General features: G+C 32.0%; 1 protein-coding gene across 1 annotated transcript in view; it reads left to right on the forward strand.

The window, feature by feature from the left end:
• The window catches only part of LOC124369605 (frequenin-1), a 211,177-nt gene extending 205,059 nt beyond the window's left edge, over window positions 1–6,118 (forward strand). Inside the window, exons 7-8 of the mRNA XM_046827658.1 lie at window positions 1,210–1,298; window positions 2,634–6,118. Coding sequence (XP_046683614.1) covers window positions 1,210–1,298; window positions 2,634–2,834 — 290 coding nt within the window. The 3' untranslated portion in view covers window positions 2,835–6,118. The remainder of the gene's footprint in view (window positions 1–1,209; window positions 1,299–2,633) is intronic.
• The last annotated feature ends 17,169 nt before the right edge of the window (window positions 6,119–23,287 follow it).

The raw sequence follows: 23,287 nt of genomic DNA on the forward strand, positions 1-23,287 counted from the left end.
TATATCGGCTGAGTTTATTAGTTTCAAATAATGTATGTGCACTACACGTTGCAATTGTTCGGACTGTTTGTAGAAAACTATTTATAACTACACTGTGTTCAAATAATTAAATTGAACCATGTGTGATTACCTGTTAATGGACTTTACATTACCTAAAGCGTGATTCACTGATGTCAATGAATTTAAATGTATTTTTGAAAACGGATATTCTTAGAAAACCCTTGGTTTTTGGCTTCCTTAGAAGCAGATACTGGTGCGAACACTTAACCTTAGTATAGGGTTATCTGTACAATACTGAAAGTTATAAAGTCTGTTAATTGTGTCTATACAATATAATATTTTATGTACGCTGAGTGTCAACGATAGCCCTGAGGATCAAACACATACAAACAGCACTCATTAGAAAGATATCTCAATTTAAAGATTGTAAGGATTAGATATGTTACACAATCTTAAACCGTATTATACGAGATTATAACAGCGTAAGTACGTATAGCACATACATAACATTTTGTTAAAATACTCTAAATTTAATACTACAAAAACTAAAACATTTGCAGTTATGACACATTTAATAACAAAGAATGGGTCTCTCATATGATACAACAAAACATTAAATACAACACGTAAATATTAACATCATATATCGTGTCATTGCTGAAAAGCGCGTTATATGCTGCTGTATACACTTACTTGCTGAATTGTGTATTACATGCTGCTGCAAACGCCTAATTTCTGAAAAAGTTATTATATGTTGCTAAATACGCCTACCAGATTAATATTGCAACCTGAATGAGAGATAGCCGAGGCTCCCTTCTCACACTGGTATAGTTTGATCCCTGTACTGACAATGATGACATGATCAGTAACAGTCATTGAAGGATGTTGTTAAAATACTAGGGGTAACAGTAACAGTAACAGTAACAGTCATTGAAGGATGTTGTTAAAATACATAACAACAACCAAGTTACTTATACTAATGAAGGAACGTTGTGTATGTGTATCGTAAATATCACCTTGGAGTTTCTGCCAATTCCAAGCTCTCCACCACGTACATTCTTTTATCTGATGTGTCTCATCCAATAAACAAGGAAGAATCAGCTGTATAACTATTATTCTTATAACAAGTTTATACGAATACCTTTTATGATTACTCATCCTGCCTTCACACTATATAACTTTAACGAATTGTTTGTATTTCACCAACAGGGGCATTCCGCTTGTACGATGTCGACAATGATGGTTTCATCACCAGGGACGAGATGTACAACATCGTGGACGCGATATACCAGATGGTGGTAAGTTGTCATACTCACTTGCCATAGTATTTTTACTTCAACACATATTATTTAAGAATATTTTTAGTAATAAATCCTGAAAAACGATGTTGTAAAAGTATAATATGAACAAATTACAAACTATTGACAGTTTATCACTTTACGCAAACCCTTAAAACTAACCACCAATACCTTTACAACTGCCTTATGTATGCTATAAGTGGACTACTTCAAACTTGAATTCATTTCGTTTATTCTGGCATGAGGAGTACAAAAGTATATTACTTTGACAACTATATGAGTAAAATTGAATAGCTACATTAGAGCAGCCCTCTACACGACACATTTAACACTGTTGCTAGTGTGCGAAGAATTACTGATCCGTCTCAAATTAAGATCCGGTAAACCTATTGGAAAACGTAGTGGTTAGTGGTAATATAGCAAAACCTCCTCAAATATCGCCGGATTCTTTTGGTTCGAGTTACTCTACTAATAGTGTTAATAGTAATTGAGTGAATTCCGAATTTAAAACGTAGGCAACTCGTGCCGGTAAAAATCAGTATATAGGACAGCCCAACCATTCGACTGTAAATGCGCGTGCAAGACCGTTTGTGTCTACGAGTATCTCATTACTTCAGTTGCCCCAGTCCTTTAGTCAGAGTATAAATGTATTATAAGGAAAACATTTCTATTGATATAATTCCAATGTACATAATTCTTAATGTGTATCAGTTAACTTTAAGACAATAAACATTACTAAGCCTACTGTTTTGACCAATATTTTCTTAGGTTGGCGGACATCCTTTGATACGCTTTAAATAATGTTTAATGCACAAGTTCTTAATAATGAAGGCAATTCCAATTAGGATGAAACTTTTGCTTATGTTATCACTTACCGTACGTCTTGTTTTAACCCTTACGAGCTGGAGCAAAAAATGTGTGTGTTTTATTTGTAACTTAATACAACCCTTCATCACATGTGTTGATTACGATTCATCACGTCATATGATTACATTTTTTTAATTTCACTTTATCCGAAAATCGATAAAGGTTTAACTTGGTCAAGAGGAACCTATGTACCAAGTCTCTAGGATATTTTTTATCCAGAGTTATTGCAAGGATGGACAAACAGAGGGGCACACAACGATAATATTTGAAGAAACCTCGAGTCCTTCATAATAAATAAATGAGTGGAATAACTTGGATTAGAAGTTAATTTAAAAGAAAAATGGTGTTGTAAGGCTCAAATAAACATTGGAAGACTGCTATAGCGTAAATGTGACTGAACAAATCCAATAAACTTCCAAACAGATTTCTGTCCAAAGGATGAGTTTTAAAAATACACTGTGATTTCAGGGGCAGCAGCCGGCGGCGGAGGACGAAAACACGCCGCAAAAGAGGGTGGACAAGATATTCGATCAGATGGACAAGAACCATGACGACCGGCTGACGCTGGAGGAGTTCCGGGAAGGAAGCAAGGCAGATCCTCGGATTGTTCAGGCACTGTCGCTGGGCAGCGACCGGTCCGAGCGGGACTCTTCCACTTCGACGGCGTAAAACTGACCGTGAACAGAAGGATCTCAGGAGAGTTATGTTAGGCGATATTCAAGACAGTGTGACGTTTCCGTGGGAGAAAAATGCGCAAAGAAAGTTTTCTAAAAATGTTTCAATATACGAAACAAGACATGTGTTCAACTAAAATGTACTAAAAATTTACTAGCATAAGCTTGTCTCAACATCATTATCGACTGAGTATTTCTAGTGCTCTAAAATATTTTGAAAACTGGTGTAACATTCCTAAGTGTCATTTTGGAGTTTTCAACTCAAAGCCTTGCTTGAGAAGAGTGGAAGACGAACTGGCAGACAAGACGCTGTGTGTTTCGCGTGCATCGCGACCCGTGGAATGTTGATACTCGAGTATGACAATCCATCTTACCAGTTAAATGCTTACAGTTCACACAGTCGTTGTTAGTTTATATTAGTGTTCAGACGAATCTCTAAAGGTTATTACTGATGTTCCAGAGCGAAAACCAAATCTTTTTGGTTAATTGTTGTTATCTGGTATATCCAAAAGATATATTTACACATTTATAGTTTATTACCACCTACTAAATCATTGCCAATTACTAAATTACAGTGACATTATTAGTAAATAATAAAAAATAAATAATTCATAGCAATGAAAACTTGCAAAATTCTGAGTATCCAGTCAGACAATAGGTTGGTGTTTGGTTTTCGCTCCGTTCCAAACGACTTGCAGTAAAGATTTTATAAAACGTTGTTATCATTTGTGTACCATACTAAGATTGTTGTTTCTTTAAATATTTTTATATTAATGTAATATCATTGTATTTGTAAATTAAATTTATTCCGCATTGTTATATCTGTATATAAGATATTGTAGCTTATGCGATCAATTGTTGATACATCCACCATAACCCCATAGCACTCTCTATCACATCCACTGAGCTATGTATATGTGCGTCCGTCCAACGCCAGACCCCACCAGCCTTCGGTGTACGAGTACTTGCTTCGGGGAACCGTTTTATAAATAAATAGCCTTCCAAAAATTAATTTTTATGTAATATTGTGTTGATGTAGGTTCACTTTTCAAACTTAACGCTTTTGACATTTGTTTGCTTGGTTTTCAAATAATTGATATTTGCTATCACAACATACGATCGAAAATTTAAATTTTATCATTCTCACTCATAGAATGTAAATTGTTAACATATTTTTTAACTCTGACATACACTTTTTTACATTAAAAATAATACGTTCAGAGATTTTCGCTCGGCTAAGGAGTGTTTCAAAGTTTAACATGCTAATATCGTTATCGTCAGAACTATTTTGAAAGTGAGAAAACTTATAAGAACATACAGTGATTTATAAATCCGTTTATTATATTTATAGTTATTAATATTTTAACTTTATTTCTCCTCGCCTTCAAGGTTACTTTCTTGTTATTATTGTTTCGTATTCAATTATAATTATATACTGTAATTACTTTTATAAATAATACTTTGTTTCAGCAGAAACACTGGAATACAAATAAATAAATGGCTAGAATGTATTGGTTTCGTCTAATGTCATAGAAACCCTCTTTATTGCTTGTATTTTCAGGAATCATTGAAAGTATAAATTAACGTAGTACTTAATACGTTATCAGCAGTTACAATTCTTGAATGTTTTAATTAGGTTTGATTTTTATTTGACTTCTTTAAAAGAAAATCAGCTCTTTTTGAGTAGGATCGTGCTTTCCGGAAGAGGAAATATTACAGTGGTTTTTTTACTCAAAGAGTCAAAAAATATTATGTCTTATCTATCGTTGTATCGTGTGATAATTCCAACATTATTCTCCGAACAAGTAGTCCTTTATATTTGTGTTGATTCACGCTGAAAAATATGACTTTAAAACAATAAATACTTTCTAATAAATGCTGTAAATGTCATTCTAACTCTTGCTTCAGTCACTGTAAAATTAGCGTACCGTTGAGAAGTAAACATTATTGTTTAAATTTAATTTATTATTAGTGATTCGTCATTGTTATAGAACCTAAATATACAAATAAGTAGGCCTTTATTATTATCCCTTGTTAATAAATAATTAATTAAATAAGTTATTACTGGATAGGCGTGCCTTGAGTTCTTTTAATCAGCTACGTTTTATATAAGCAACTATTATTAGTCAGACTAATGTTTATACTTATCTTACAAAATTTAAAATAATATCTCTATATATTCAGCAACTTGGAAAAGACATAAATAAGTACAAAATTTCCTGAAATTGTTGAAACTTGTTCATAGAGTTTTATAACACTGTACAAGTTTTCATATTAAAATAAATAACTTCGTTGTTATAAATTTAAATTACCTTTAACAATATTTTTATATGCACTTATTTAGATTGTGCTCTGTCATAGGGTTGCTTACACAGGTTGTCAGCTAAGTAGTTGTATCTCATTATTATTACACAGTTTACTTGTGGTAAGCAAATAATATGCATTTTTATAGTCAAGAATAACCATATTTCGTAATTTGTTATCAAATAGCTTTACCACTATCTAAAGAATAAGAAAGTGTCACAGTAAGAATATATTTAAAATACTGCAGTAAAATATTACGTCGTAAACATATGTTGTTTTAAAATTAATGTAATACAAATTTACTTTTCATAACTTATTTATTGTAAATTTGGGCTTTAATGCTAACTCTAGTCAAAACATAATAAAATTTAATGAAAACACTTTTAATTTATTATATGTTACTATTTATTCTTAAACATCTTACTACACCTATAAAATATTAAGATAACCCTTACACTGCCAAAACCCAGTGCTCAGAACTGGGATACGAGTAATTAATAACAAATGTGGCAGTGAAAGAGTTTAGTATAATTTTAAAATTCAGATTTTATTATTAAATAGTCAATAAAAAAGTGTGGATCGACTTTAAGTGTGGTATAAAATAGCAACACATAGGTACGCCTATACTGGTCTTTCAGTGTTTTACACATTTTGTAATTGTATGTTAATATGAGCTTAACGTGTGTGCTTATTTTAAATAAATTTGATTATTAAATAATAAAGAAAATTGATAAATAAATACACATTTTGCATGCTAAACTTTATAAATGTTTGCTTAAACATATACTAAGGCAATGGGATTATTTACACAGTGATGACTGTAATCATAAGAAAGTTGCGAGGTTAGAGATAACTGTTGTTGATGTTGTTATTGTTAATGTTGGGGTTTTAATACTTTATCAGTTATTGTCAACAAATTTGGGCTGTATAGTGTTTTGCAAAATGTGTCAACAATAATAAACAAATGCCTCATTATTTGCAATATTTTGTTATATTTAAGGCAATAAATACTTATAACAAATTGTAATGTTCATTGAAAATACCTCACATTATATATTATATCATTAGGTAATATAATTAATTAAGTTTAATTGCAAATAGCAAATGATTTTTTTCTTAGGATTGTTAATAAATACGAGTTAAGTATCATTGTTTATTATAAATTAATACTTTACTTCTACCCGATATCAAGAAGCATGTGTGAATGGTAACAACATTCAAGAGCTAAACTACTTATGACGTTGTTTTGTCTCATCAGACACAGATAGGCAGCATATTTCAGCTGTCACTGTGTTACAGCGTAACCGGTTATAGATTGAGAGATCTACGCTCTCTCTCTTAGAGCAGGGGTGCCCAACCTTTTTTACCCAAGGGCCACATTGTAAAGCCTTTATGGCCAGGCAGGCCAACATCCCAGGGGATTTGGAACCCCATACAAAACGTATTGCTCGGTGTTTGTTCCAGAAATCTTGTGCAAAATATGATTTTTAAGGTTATTTGGCCCTTGTTTCCTGATTATTGTAATTTCTTATTATTTATTAGTTGTTAGGTAAAGGTTTATAATATATTATGTTTTTAGGTTCTTTTAGTAGAAATAAATATAAACCCAGACTTTTGGATGTTTGCTCTAATTCTGAGGGAACAATAAAAAAGTCACCAATAAATTGAATACATTGATTTAAATTAAGCCTACTAGGATACTAGGACATACAAATTACGTGGCGAGTGGTGACCTTGAGTTGGGTAGGGGTTACGTCGCCGCACCGCGCGCAGTGCTGTGCTTTACGCGCGCTCTATTCGCCAGCCGGCAGCCACCACCGTAGTCAGTGAAATCTGTCTGCAACTACTTTACTTCTTTGAACACTCATACTCCACCAAATGAATACGGCTCGTTCTACGTGAAATCGGCTGGACTGCTTGGTTCTCAAAATTTGTATTTATTTAATATTTCAAATGCTTGTAAACAAACTTGGTTGTTTTGGCAACAAGGCGGGCCATATAAAACTGACTCGCGGGCCGGATTCGGCCCGCGGGCCGTAGGTTGGGCAGCCCTGTCTTAGAGTACTATGTTAGCCAATGAAGGAGTCTAAACTCTACTACTAAAACTTTTCTGGCTAAGACAATCTGATAAACTACCACTCATCTATCTCTTCAGAGAATATATGTAGGGCTAAAACTGATAGCCCGACCACTTGGAAGGCATGCTTCTACAAACCGGGAGCAGCAAAAATTATTGTTAGTTGAGACGCATTGGCTATTTTGCATCAGTTATTAAAAAAAATTAAAATATAACAAATGTATTGAAATGTGTAATACAATTCCAAAGGTATCAACGACATCTGAACAGAACAGCGAGAACAACTTTATATGCAAGCTTGCACGAGCAGAGGGCAAAAAACATGTTGATGCACAAACAGCTTACCTGGCAGTAATTTTCTTATTATTGTGTTCATATTGATTTTGAAACGTTTTAATAATATCGCCTGAAACAATTACGATTATTCGTCAACTTAAATACTTTGAGCATTACAACATTTTGTTGCATAACTGCCACAACCAGCTGAATAAAACATATTGAAACACGTTTAAACGACTAACACTTACAGCGTTGTTTATCAAATTCAGTTATTTATTAATTATTTTCCATATCAATACTGTTCTTATTTATAAAAGTCGTAGAGCCCTTATTCGAAGTTTTCTACCAAGTCTACAAAAATTCTAAATTTTATGAAATCCTTACTGACTTACCCATTACGATAGTTGAGTCAAACGCTCCTTTATTATCTCAGGATCATATATTTTGGACATTTCAACAGCCTGGCATAATATTATGAATAGGTAATGTTTGTTTTGATCAAAAACTATAACCAACATGAAGGCTAATTGTCTCTAGTGGAGTGCATTCATACTCAAATTAAAAAGTCCAATTTACGAGCAAAATTGATTCCTCTTCAATGTGTAAGGTAGTAATGTTTGTTTTGATCAAAAACTATAACCAACATGAAGGCTAATTGTCTCTAGTGGAGTGCATTCATACTCAAATTAAAAAGTCCAATTTACGAGCAAAATTGATTCCTCTTCAATGTGTAAGGTAGTAATGTTTGTTTTGATCAAAAACTATAACCAACATGAAGGCTAATTGTCTCTAGTGGAGTGCATTCATACTCAAATTAAAAAGTCCAATTTACGAGCAAAATTGATTCCTTTTCAATGTGTAAGGTAGTAATGTTTGTTTTGATCAAAAACTATAACCAACATGAAGGCTAATTGTCTCTAGTGGAGTTCATTCATACTCAAATTAAAATGTCCAATTTACGAGCAAAATTGATTGGTACTGAATCCTCTTCAATGTGTAAGGTGTTTCCTGTTGAACTCACACTATGTACAGCAAAAACCGATGTGTAACTCAAATCTGTGTAACCTTATGGATATCCAGGAGGGGCACATTACTAACCGCAAATTTTGAGATTCTTGGTGCCGTTTGCATTGCTGCCCTGATTAAGAAAATATATACATACATAGATCTAAAAATTCTTATTCAGTCAAAAGCGTCTATAACAATTCATAATGGTCTATACTAACGTATGCCTGGTTCCGATCAAGTACTAACGTTGGTCTGAAAACACTATCTCGGCCAAATAGCGACTACGTTTAACTATTGTGGACTACTTTTGGAATAAGGTATTTCCGATTCCGGTAGTCTGTTGAGAGAAGTTGAGAGAATAATGAGATGGAATTTAAGATGTGTGGCAATATGGTGTCGGATTTCGTCTTTCAAAGACGAAAAGGTGGAATTCAAATATAGTAATTATACCAACCCTATTCTAACTAACAACCCAACGGATGTTCCGTCATTATTAAAATGCTTTATTGTTTCTATTCAAGTCATGAGGCATACATATCTGCGCTAGATTTCAAGTTTTTGAGATATCGGTATCGGAAATCGGAGTAGTATTAGTGATGAGTGCTTGAGTGAGCACCTTGTCTTTCATATATACAGTTAGAGTTAGTTACCCTCTATAGCTATTATTAGGTACTTAGAAAACTGAAATTTCAAAATACATGATAGACATGTTATGAGGGAAGTCGGGTGGCTTATCTTAGTCTCTTTATTCTTAATTTGCATTTATTTCAGGATACGTTATGGATCAAGTCATACATTGTTTATTTAAAATTGCACAATTATTATAAGATATGAATGGTTTAAAATTGCAATTGAGTAATTTATACTTTTTTACCCTTGTTAAATTTTTCTACTGTAGCAAATTGTTATACGTACCATAGCAAAACAAGTTATAATAACGAAAGACTACATTAAAATATATTTGTAACCATTCAGTTTGTAAATTTATACAATAATTCTTCCGGCTCAGTCGGAAGGAGTAGGTACATTTCGACTCAACTGAAATATTAATACATTATTTTTCTGACATTTACGCGTAATTTGTACCTGAAATATCGTCTCATATACAAAAACATTCTTTACCAAAAAAGTTTAGGAATTATTAAAATAATTTCGAAAAACGTTTTAATTTTTCTTTAGATTTATGAAGGTGTTATTAATATATTAAAAACCAGTTTTCGAACTAAATTGACTTGAACCGGCAAATATTTGTCAGTTCCTTGTGATTGATTCATTGATGTCTTAAAAACCTTCGATATAAAAAGTAATTGTTTATGAAAAAATTATATAAACATTCCTGAGCACTTTGTTTTATTTCTCTAGATACATAAATAACGAAATTGTGAGTATTTCAAAAGTTTATAAACGACCTCCATAGTGGAACTAATTGGCTTACCAAACTGGGCGAACGAAGTTATATCTGTAGGCGATATATTTATAAAATCACTTTGTCTACCAAGTTTACATTTGCTTGGACTGTTTTGGACAGCTATTGTTTCCTCATACTGCGTTATACTTGGTGAGCTTCAAATATATCCCTCCCTTGTTTCTACATATGTTGAGATATCGTCTCTGGACTACCACTGACCAGTTAAGTAGCTCGTACTTTATTTGAATAAAGTTCAAAATCTTGGCTGCCATTCTGGATCCAACATATTATAATTAGAAGAAAATGTTTTAAATACCTTTATTCGTTCTTGAGATATTGTACTTTTATAAATATTAAAAAATACTTTTTCCAGCACATTTACACTAAGCGGATATTTAATTTAAAATAATTACAACATACAACTTTCCTTTAGTTAATTGTTCAAAAGGTGTTCAAACTGATATCCTCTAACATCTTAGCAGTAGCACATCCTGTATAAAATTGAACAAGATCAGGTTACATTATGACGGGGATATAAGCGCCAGAATTGAGGAAAATTTCCTCACATGGCGATTAGATGTAATAACGTGTCACATCCCCATACATGACTTTGATATGTGTGTCAAAATTTGAAATCGACCGTTTATAAGACACAAGTTCAGAATTTAGAAGAGTTACAGGCTCAAATAATGAATGGGGCGTAGTTTTGGTCTTTAGGTAATGTTTGGTGAACTTATATTGAGTTTTTAAGTAACTGTGATTGTATAATGGTTGCTAGAAACATTTTTACCTCGAAACACAAAATACAGTTTATTTTAGAAATCCCTCTGACCATTAACTACAACAATTAAAATACTTCATATATATATATATATATATATATATTGGACTTTGTTATATTCTTTATAGTGCAAAAAATCTATTAAATACTATGTAAAAATAATCTAAACGAATATAACAGAATAGATGTTAAAAAGTCGACACAATCGTTTTTTAATCAATGAATAATTAGATGTTATACGCCGCCACTGTTACGTTCAGTAATCTGCATGACAACCTCGCATCGCTTAAGTTCTCAATCAACCGTTCAACCAATCATTATATGATTACTTGCTAAACATTTGCGAGGTTATCATGTGAATGATATTATTCCAATATCAATGAAGCTTTTCAGATTTTCATTATGACTCAATAATATAAATTTTAGCTATCAACACTTAGTGTTTGAAAATATCTGAAACGATTTTACAAATGATTTTTCTTTAAAAAGAATTCATTTTTGGGGATCAGAAAAATGAAAGATTGTATTAAAACTAAATAAGAAAACATGCAAATAAATTGTGCAGACATCGTACCAACCATTCGTATGAATTTTATCTGTATTTTATTTCACAAACATAAAACTTCATAACGTAGCTAAATGGTGGGAAGGTTTGATTCAGTATGAATGATGAGTTTAACTCTGGTGCACCTTCCTCTTAGCGCATGAAATCTGACGCTAACTATATAGCTTACTGTGTTATTTTATTGATATAAATAATAAAATTACTAGGTCGAAATATTGCAAAAACAATCATATTTAATGCACAAACGAAATACATATATTTTCTCTACGAATAGGGAACCGGATATATTAGAAATAAGTGAGAACAGATTGATAAAATGTACTCACACTATCGAGTCATGATTTGTTTATTTAAAGCACTTGTAGTTGTCATAGTCTAGTGCAGTCCCTACAGTAATGGATATAATTTGTCACCTAATATCCAAATGCGGTCCAAATGGTTGCCACTAATTGCAGTAATTCTGCCAAACAGCCTTAACTCATCAAGAACTGTGTTCTGAAACTCTTAAAGCCAGAGAAAAGCGATTTATTTACCTCGACAGTATACGAGTAGGTATATCTGATTAGAGCCGTCTCGATACTTGGCTACTTTTGCAATGATATAACGCTATCACCTCAAGACAGACCATTTGAAGCTTCAAGTGTCCTTCATTTGCAAAATATTGCTTCTGTGACACAGCAACTCCTGAGGTACCTACCTAGACTATATATTAATATTAGATGGGTGGGGGTAGGGTTAATCTTACGCTAATTGAATTTTAACTGGTATGAAAATAGTTTTAAAATAAAAACGACCAATTTCATTTGCTAATTTGTATTTGTATGCTTACTGAGACCGTTTTGTTTCACATTATCGTACTTACTCTCACCCCACTCGCGTTTAAATCTAGAACACACAACTCCAGTGACATGTAAACGAGGCCATACGTGAATTTACATTGTCACTCCATAAAAGCCCGTCTGTGACCAATAATTGTTAACTCAACCTACCTAGGCTATATATTAATACTGTATGGGTGGCTTATTTGTATACCAATGGCATTTAAACCTATTTGCTAATTTCTATCGTCCTCACCAAGAATCGAACTCGTGTCCGCGCGCTCAAGCCTTACCACTAGGCTTCGGTGAAGGACGGGTATATTACACAATATTTAGGTAGAGTACTGAAATTACAGTTTTTATAGTAAGAAGCTCGTAACATTACCATTGCTTAATTTGTCGTCAAAACTATTAATGAAACATTATCTTTGGCATAAATTTGTATATGATGTCATTATGATTTGTTCAGTCTTATGATGAAGTGGTGCAATCGACGTAAGAGCCCCAAATGTGATTTTTAATGTTACTTAAGTGGAACGTCTTGACAAAGCACGTACAAGGTAATGTTCTGACAAAATAAATAAGCCGTCGTTTGTTAGATAAAATGGCTTTAAACAGCACGAAACGTAATAACGATTTGTTACTGTCTGCTACGACTAATAACGTACTGTTCTGCTTGCCGGAACTTTTATTTCTCTTTTGTTCATTCTTTAGTTTTCAATTGGAATATTTTATTTATTATAAATACAGAACTTACAGAATATTAATATATAAATACTAATAAATAATTATGGAATGAAAGTAATTCTTAACATGTCTATACTTCAGGGGGACATTAGTTCATGTTTTTATTTTTAGGATAAAAAGTGAGGACTATAATTAAACCTATTAGGTATTCTGCTTTACTTCCTGGATGACTAAATATTCAGGATGGATAAGTGCCTACTCCATATATACTATACTTTGGTATTTATGTAGACGTGGCTACTTCCGAGTTCAAGACACAGCCACCATTACGAGTGGTAGTAACTTCCATCACGCCACGGTGGTAGTAACTTCCATCACACCACGAGTGGTAGTAACTTCCATCACGCCACGAGTGGTAGTAACTTCCATCACGCCACGAGTGGTAGTAACTTCCATCACGCCACGAGTGGTAGTAACTTCCACGCCACGAGTGGTAGTAACTTCCACGCCACGAGTGGTAGTAACTTCCATCACGCCACGAGTGGTAGTAACTTCCATCACGCCACGAGTGGTAGTAACTTCCATCACGCCACGAGTGGTAGTAACTTCCATCACGCCACGAGTGGTAGTAACTTCCATCACGCCACGAGTGGTAGTAACTTCCATCACGCCACGAGTGGTAGTAACTTCCATCACGCCACGAGTGGTAGTAACTTCCATCACGCCACGAGTGGTAGTAACTTCCATCACGCCACGAGTGGTAGTAACTTCCACGCCACGAGTGGTAGTAACTTCCACGCCACGAGTGGTAGTAACTTCCACGCCACGAGTGGGTAGTAACTTCCACGCCACGAGTGGTAGTAACTTCCATCACGCCACCTCGAGGAGGCCTACTCGGCATTAGCCTCTACGAGCCAAAGCAGGCAGAGGAAGGTATTTCTTTCTAGGAACATCCTATAGGGAGAACACTAATCCACTTATAAGAAGGGGGTAAAATTTAAAATTGCATAATAAAATAGAAACTGTTTTAAAATGAAAAATATCTTCACTATGAGAAACTTAGATTTTAGTGTCTAAAATGTAATGAACTGTTGTAAGAAATACGATTATCTGTTATAATACTTAATATTAGTATTATTTATTTATATTTTATGTTTTGTGTAGATACATTGTTCCATAGGAACTTACTAAAAAAAATTTTAGTTAGGTGACATGATGTAGTTCTAGGATCAAAGTAGCATATTAGATGTGCAGTGGTATACATGGTACTGTTGGGGACAAAGTTGACTCCCTTAAATGGTGGTTTCGATGGATATCATCAAGCTTCGTCAGAATATTGATAGATAGTATATTCTTATGTCTATAATGATATGAGCTAATAAAATCTTGTTGTTTTTAACAACTTGTTAAACCTTTACTACATTGCTGTACAGGATTTACCACACTGATTAGTGCACAGTTTATAGTAACACATAGTAATTAACACAATTAATTATATCATAACGTTAAAGTGTTAGTTTTGCCTTTAATTATACTTACTTATTTATGTAAATTAAATCGAGGTAATTAAATATTATTGCAATGTTCTATATGCTACTATAAAGTAAAAATCTCAAAGCTTTGTATAGATCACAAATGAGATAATGAAGTTTATTTTAACTCCCTAATATTTCAGAAGCTGGTTAAATAAATAAAATTTTAATAATGTTATTCAGCATTTTATTTTGTGCAATATGTGTATAAAAAGTGTTTTGAACAAATCGGTATAAGTAAGAAAGGTACTGTTTACTAATCCATTTCCATATACTTTACAACTGTAGAAAGTATAATTAAGAAGAATTAAGGTGAAAATTCTTCTATAGCTTAGTCATGTATTCATGAAAAGAAAATATTTGAACCTTAATTATGTTTTAAAAGGTTATGAAATAAATCTATATGCCATTGATTGAATGGGTTTTGTGCATATTATATTTATGATTATTAACATATACATACATGAGATTAATTTGTTTTAAAGCCTATTCTAATTTAAAATTTTGTACAATTTCATGTTGTAATACTTATTCTTAATATAGATTAAAAGTAGGAGATATGTTTTCAGTAAAAGAATATAATTTTTATTTTAAATTATCTGATTTTAATTATCTGATGTAAAAATAACATTGGATTTGTAATTAAATAATACTAGATTATTGATTATTTCAGGCTTTATAACCTGTATTTAACTGCACAAAAGGCTGTTAGGATAAATAGCTTAGTAGATTTCCTGCAAAGTAGGGCTTAAAATCGAATTAATTGGACGCCTTAAGCTAAACGTAAATTGGATTTCCAGGCAATTTAAAAGCTGAGGCAATTATCTTTAGTGTACTAAAGTGACCAGAGAAGATAGACTTTGATTGGCTCTCCCCACGGTTCTAATCAGAGATAGTAAATATTTGTTTTACTGAGAAAACTTTTGACGTCGTAAAAATTGGTTTCCCAACACTAAACAATATGTAGTTTCATATACTGAAGTATTTATCTTTTTATATAAAACACTATTAAACTGTCTGCCCTCTCATATAGGAGTCCATATTACATTTTTAATGTGTAATTTCATTTTAATTTCAAACACATTGACATTGAGTCAAGGTGCTCATTCTTACAAGTGACATTCTTACTCGTGCTCTTTGGAATGTAGATAGTTACTTTAATATTATTTATGGAAACTCCGTATTTAACTAAAGTCATAGTTGAAGTCACTAGGATGGCATAAAGACCAGCACAGTCAGTGTAAAACGTACATAATTATAAAACACAAGTAAAATTATATTATTACCAACATAATGTGTGCCAGAAACAACAAAAAGTTAAAGTAAAACCATTTTGTATCTCAATCATTCAAACCGGTCGATCTATAACCGAGAAACAAGGTGTTGTCTTCCTATTGCTCTTATTCAAATTATAGTGAGTGAGAGACAGCTGATTCTCTCATGCCTGGGACATAATTGGACTAAACAATGACTGATATAGTCTGACTTCAATTGAATCAAGTATATTGGTCAGTAGGTGATATATAGTTGTTTGGATCAGGCTCTTGGGTGGATTTAATAGTTTCAAAAGTTTTCGTAATATACAAAAAGGTACTACCTTTCCCAGCCCTATTTATGGATAGGATGTGTCAGTAAATACAGCTTTTAATATTTATGACTTATATAGAATGTAACGTAAATCTAGTGTCCGTCCGTCGCATATGTCTAATAAGTAACCTCATCGTGGCTGACGTACACGTGGAGTCCTACTTTCTGGCTCTGTTTTTAAGGAATTGATCTCATATCACAAACATTCTTAGAATTTAGTAACATATTTAAGTATAAGAATTTGCAAATTTTACTTTATGTAAGTGTGTTAAATTAATAGCTCTTTAAGACAGCTTATCTGAATACAGAAATTTATACTTTCTTTTCACCATTCTGCGTGAAATTTTAGTTTTTAAAACAACTCTAGACGGTTTGTAGTCAGGTCTAAGTAAAAGCGGAGAAGAAAACAAATTTCAAATTTAGGGAATGACATGCGTTTTATTCTTTTCTGATATACTCTATATATCATATTTTTGTAATTAAATACAACTTAAAAAATTACATGGTTTAAAATATTTTTTCTTATCCCATTTTATAAATTAAAACGTGCCCAATCCTGAAGCTATAGTAAATACTATTGCTTTGTAAATTTTAAGTAAGTATCTTCAGCCGTTTTATTTATGCCTAAATGTCCTGTTTAAATGCATCTAATTTCATGTGCATTAACCACAAAAGACACTTTTACTCTTTCTGTATCCAGGTAAGTTATCTTAAAGACCTGTGAACTTTACATTAACTATTTTCTAAACCAAAAATATATTGAACTATCTCTGTTAATTTGAGAGAACCCCGTCCGATCGAACAATCATTCTCCTCAGTAAATACTCAGTAGTACTTAGAGGTCAAATTATCCCTTGATCAAATATTTCGGCATTTGTGCTGAGGAAGATTCCGTCATATTGTAACTTTTGATGTTAAGTGAAAATATAGAATTTAGTTTTACCCCGTCCTAAAAACAAACTACAAACACACTAAAACTATCCCTCCTGGAAGATTACTTTAGAATTCACAATATTCGTTCGATTAAAACTTGTGGCAGTTATCTCTAACTATGTAATGAAAGATGCTTTATTAGGTACTTGTAATTACCTGAATTACCCCCAATTACCTACTGATTTAGCAGGTTTGTCACAGGCATATCCTTTTGAATTGCTTAATAAATACTCCCGAAAATATGTCCATAGAAGATATTGCAGTCATCTGACCAAATTTAGAATAATGGAACATTAGGTTTAAATTGCAATGTTTTAGGGGTCCTGAAGTCGGATGGTGGAATATACTTTATAAGTATCAATGAAATAACTTTAATTCGTTTGCTACATTTTATAAAAATTTATTGTTTATTTCCTTTATTAATTCCTTAAAATTATCAGATATGTGTGGAGGAATACTAAGATCAAAGTCCGTACTTTCCTTAGTGAAAATACTTATGATGTAATGCGTAGCTCTGTAAGTGAACTTAGTTCGAAAGGAGTCAAATTCCTTTCTTATTATAATAATGTATTAGGAATTTCATCGCAAAGTAATTATTGATGTAAAAATATAATAATCTTCATGAAAATAGTTGTATATTTAAACAATGCAACGTTTGTATCAAGACAATAAGGAAGTTTGAATTTTTCTTTACTATATGAAATGAACGAAATACATGGGGTACTCTGAAGTTTTAGTGATAAATATCCAGTATTGTAAAGTTTACTTATAAGTTTAATTATGGCAAATAAAACCTACAAGCACCTCTTTTAGACGTTTATTTAACAATATGACTTGCCACTTTGCTGCGAAATTAGAGTATTAATAAACAAAATTTATATCTGGAGACGGGCCTAGGGGTTTCGCCAAAAGGAATATTGAATCAAAGTCATTCTCAAATGATACTATATAATTTTTCTACAAATGGGAACCCCATGTCTATTTCAACTTTTGTGGGTGGTTAATCTTCATGAAAGTATTTTTAGTTAGTTTGAGTTACCTGTGGTGTGTGTGTGTGTGTGTGTGTGTGTGTGTGTGTGTGTGTGTGTGTGTGTGTGTGTGTGTGTGTGTGTGTGTGTGTGTGTGTGTGATATTTATACCACAGAAGGATTTCGAAAAACAATAATATAGTTTTTCTAGGAGTTGCAACCACAAGTAAATCCCTGCGGTGCATGGTAACTGAGATACAACCATTTCTTTTATAAACTTTGAATGGTTGCCACTTTTAATTTTTGCAATGGCTGTTACTAGCTAACAAACTAATTAAAGCCGTCTGCAAGCTCTATCTCTATACAATGATTTATCTGAATCTTATCTTGAAACCTAACGAGATAAACGTATAAGGAGAAACGTTGTTATAAATTACCTGAGAGTTAAAAAAACACTATTCTGTTTACTGACTAAGCTGTAACGAAGCCTATTACTCTTGAGGATAGAAAACTTTAACTTCTGTCTGTTTATCTGTCTCAAAATATTCGATATCTCAAAAATATTGACTGAGAGTTAGAAAATATTTTCACGTTAGTTACTTTAGTTAGTTACTTTATTGGTAACTATTATTATTGTAACGGAAAAATATCATCAGACTAATAACATTTAAAACAAACCCGATACATCTATAAGACACTCAAACATGTGAAAATAACTCATGTAACCTGACTATCCCAACACAGTCAACATCCAAGATGTGTAGGCATTTATTAGATAAAAAAATACAATTAACAAAAATATGCTTGCATCATATAGCAAGACGTCAAGAAAAATTTTATTTGTAGGCTTTAAATTTTAAGTTCTATGATGAATCGTGTTTGTGTCAACTTCTGTTATAATAAGATTTCCTGATTGTTTATTTGTTCTGTCCACAGGATATCTAGAAAATAAAATGAGCTATAGAACAAATGTTTTATGCAACCTCGGCGGAGCCTGTTACGATACGTGGTATGGCATACTCCCACCATGTCTCTATGAAGACTAATAGCTGTGATACGATTGCTTTCTGAAATTGGGAGTTTCCACCATCCTCTTTAATTAAAGTTTGATAATTGTGGTGAATAAAGTGAAAAAATTTTCGGTTTTAGAAGACTTCATTTTGGTTAAGACTACAAATTGAGAACACTAAATTTTGAGAATTTAGAATATATCCTCTACATCAGGAGTCAAACAAGTCAGGGCGTAAGGTGTAAGTATACACAATATGAACAGTTAGTCGATATGTTGTTATGAACATGACCAAGTCATGGACAACAACAGAATAAGTTATACGTTAAAAGAATCAGGGGATGCAAGTTGATTGCTAGGAGTGCACAGTTAAGCGCATTGAACAACACATCGGCAGCTACCAGTAACGGTAAAAGATTGAGGAAAGATAAATTTAACTTTGGACAGCTAAAACATAAGGAGAACACATAGTAGAGACTGATGAGAATAGAATTTAAAAGCCAGGCTCTTCGGCCTCACAATTTTGTTCTTAAAATCATAGTTTGTGCACGAATTCATTGGCTGGGGTTTCATTAAATCTTACAATTACTTTAGGCTTTCTGCTTGATTATTTTGTATAGTTAACCGGATTATCCTAGTGGGTTTTCTAATTTTATGTATGAAACTTCAATTAGTTTACTATTAAAAGGGTATTTCCCAATTTATTATTTGGCTTCATCCCATTTCATTCGATGGTTATCAGACCAGACATATTGACTGATTTTAAATATTCTTTCAATCTTTATATTTTGTAAGTCTTCGACTCTCTCACTCAGAGATCTCTTTGTCTGGCCTATTACAAGATCATAAAACAAAAAGTTATTAGTTTGTTTACAATAAGAGACAGTAAATGTGTGTCTTGATTTCAAAAAAATTTATAATCTATAATTTTCCCATTCTCTTCTAACTTTCTATAATAACCTCGATACTTAAAGGATTAGCATGAATGCAATTTTCTTTCTTCATTTTATGGCTCAAGATTATTCCTATCATACATTTTGCAATGATGTATGACCAAATTAAGTAGTAGTGCGTTTTGTGTGATATCCGATTCATCTAATCTGATTTCTCCCTTTTGTCCTTATTTGTCTTTATTTGATTAATCTCTTTGCTCTCTCAAGCAATTTTGATAACTAAATATGAACATTTAAACACCAGCGTGTTTCTAATTTCGATATACTGATATCTTCAGGACGTCCCCATCCCTTACTAACACATATACATCAAATCTCCAAGGATAGGTAATTGGAGGAAGTAACTGTATTTAAGAAGACTCATTTAGTTTAGTTTATCCATAAGAGAAGACGACAAAAGTGTCATCCACGTATTTCGTCAGTATTTAAGTTTTGAATTGAATTGATGCCAGGAACCTTTGCCCGAATTCCTGCATAAAGGTTTTAAACTAAGCGAAGATAAATAAGGAGATCCCTCTGTGTATCCGACATGTTGACAGTCAATTTAATTCCTTAATTAAATTATTCCCACAGTTCTACCAGTTCCATAATTATGGAGATCGGAAGATCAGTTCTCTGTTTAATGTCAGTGTTATTTCTTAACAGGGATGAAATGGGTATTAAGTGTTTCAGGAACTGGTACATTAGTTAACAGGTTATCATTGTTAAAGCTAACTTTATTAACGTATCGGTTTCAGTTATTTCCTATGTTTTTGTCTTGTAGAAGATGTCATTAGAATTTTTAGAAATTTTTAAACCATTTTTAAGATTTTATCTTAAAACTTTAGGCGTTCCAAAAATATGTAGCTTATAAGGAATGGCTTATTATTTATAAAACAGAATGTCATTTGTATATACTTAATTTAAAAATAGAACACTTATAATAAGAATGAAATATATGAATAAGAATCAAAAAGAAGAATTATAATAACAGTAATAGTCATATTTGTATTGAAATATTTTAGGAAATAGTCAAAGTAACAATTTTGCATAAATGTGAACAACGCCGTCTTGAACATACATGATGGTTGATAATGGTGGACGATTCCTGACAGCTATGAATAAATACTATATAGGTAGCCTACTTAGTTCAGTATGAATTATTTGAATACTACGTCGATTACCGTATTTATAAGCCCACTTTATACTGTATAAGGAAATAGATAAATATTTTGACGTTGGGGCCATAATTAGTCAATCAATAAGTAGTAAAAAGATCAATCGGATATGCCATTATTACCCTAATATTACAATAAACAAATATCTCGTACAATTTAATTTAAATGGATGTTTTTGTAACAAACGGGATTATCGTTAATTATTTCTGAAGATAACATAATATAAGTGATTAAAATGAACTATTATAAACTTACTTGATAAAAGAAAAATGTTTAGCAGTGAGTTTACAATAACATTACAGCCTACCTGTGTATAATTGACTCCCAACGTGTGTAGAGGATGTACCGGTAATAACCAATCCCGTTCGCAATTCACTGCTTCCAAATCAATGTTTGTTTTACTGTAATCTGGTATTACGGGGAAATTCAATTTCAGTTTATGGTAATTCATGGAATAGTAGCAATAGTTCCAACTATTAATGATGCTTCATTGTCGGTAATTTCGTTGACTGTTTGAATATTTTCGGCAAACATAAATGTATATACTAAAACATCTACGACGAACAAATGTATTGATATATTGGATCTGCCGAATGGAGCGATTGTATAAGATAGTGTTTATTATGAGAGGTTATTGACATTACACAAAAATATAAAATAGTTTTTTTTATAAAATTATGGGAATTTTAATTATGAATGAAACCTGTCAAAACATATTCATTGCGAAGATTGTTTTATAATATTCCGTTTTTATTTATTTACTAAACGACAGTGAAGAAGACACTTGAGCCGAAGCTCAAAACACGATATCCTTGCAAGCGGTGAATAGGAAACAATTCAGTTACAATTGATACAAAATCGTATAATATTACAATGTCGAAAAGAGAGGTAATTAAAAATGGCATTATAGTTTTTTTCGAGGGTGTATTAAAACAATTATAATTAGAGTCGGGAACAGTTTCATTTACAACTAGTGTCCTTTTTTGAATGTTAGGATACGTTTTTGAAGATAATTTTTTTGATCCGTAATAAAAATTCTACAAAATATTAAAATATACAGGGAGTGTATTTTAACCAAAGTCTATGTGTGATGTTTGTGACTTAGACAATTTGGAATTTAAATCACTATTTTGAAAGAGTCCATCTACATTTCTTAAGCCTTTATTGACTTTTAGCCCTCGCAAATTCTGCAAGAGTTACGAAGTAATCCATAAAATATTTAATAAACTTCTATGCCATTCATACAAATATATAAAATTTTGTTATTTTTATTACTTTATTGTGTATATTAATTATTAGAAGAATTCACAATTATTCTATAGTGATATTATAAATATAAAATTTATAAGAATGAAATAAAAATTGTTAATAAACGATTTATGTAATATTCGTTAAAACTAGTGGAACAAAATGATGGCTCAGTTATCTATAGCTTGAATTGCTTAATATTTTTATTTTGTTTGTGATGTTGTTGTTTTTAATGTAAGTAAATAAAAAATCTATAAAGAGTAAACATTTCTCTCGTACTTTATGAACAACATATTAGTTGAAGTATAATATAGGAATGCTGTCCCACTACTACTGAAGTAAATGATAATAACTTGAAATTGAACACTTTTAGGAGGTCAGAATTGTAGAATTTATTTATTTATGTGCCATAACCAATTACGTATTGATAAATATTTGCGTAAAAGAAAAACCTCTTATAATTATAACTAATCTGTTCAAACAGACATAGAATCTCACGATGGCAGGCATAAACTGAATAGCATTTCTAAAAAATTGGAGCAATAGAAGAGTACAAAAATAAAATTGGATCTGCCTTTTACCTCTAAAACACAAATAGTATAGATAGTCATGTTGTTTTTCTTGATTTGAATTTAAGTTTTGGCAATGGGCCCAAACAGCCCAGTAGTAACGTTTCCATGCCGCAACATTAGTTGGAAACAAATATCGTTTCAGAGATCGTGGTACGAAACACAAGGTGGGTTTTCAAATACATGGGAGTAAAAAAAAATTAATTCATCTCCGTTGTAAGTTCTTTAAAAAAATGTGTAGCAAGCGACAAGTGAATAATTTTTTTCCTACATAGGTAGTACCATTTTTATTTTTACTTACATTTTTTCAGTGAAATGTTTTTCTTTTGATCCAAATTGAACTACCACATTGAGAATATGATGTAAAAATATTAATATGAATAATATAAAAGTTATGAACAAATCTTCTTTTTTTAATCTATAAAATTCTGGCAATTTTTCGAAAACATCAGAAAACTAAATTTGACCTCAGGAAGGCCTTAAAACTCACCATTTTGAGTACGAACGTTACAAATATTTCCATCCTCTAGACCCCCGGCCATAAAGTTACACACACACACACACA

Source organism: Homalodisca vitripennis, chromosome 1, assembly GCF_021130785.1.
Source record: "Homalodisca vitripennis isolate AUS2020 chromosome 1, UT_GWSS_2.1, whole genome shotgun sequence".
NCBI classification, from domain to species: Eukaryota; Metazoa; Arthropoda; class Insecta; order Hemiptera; family Cicadellidae; genus Homalodisca; species Homalodisca vitripennis.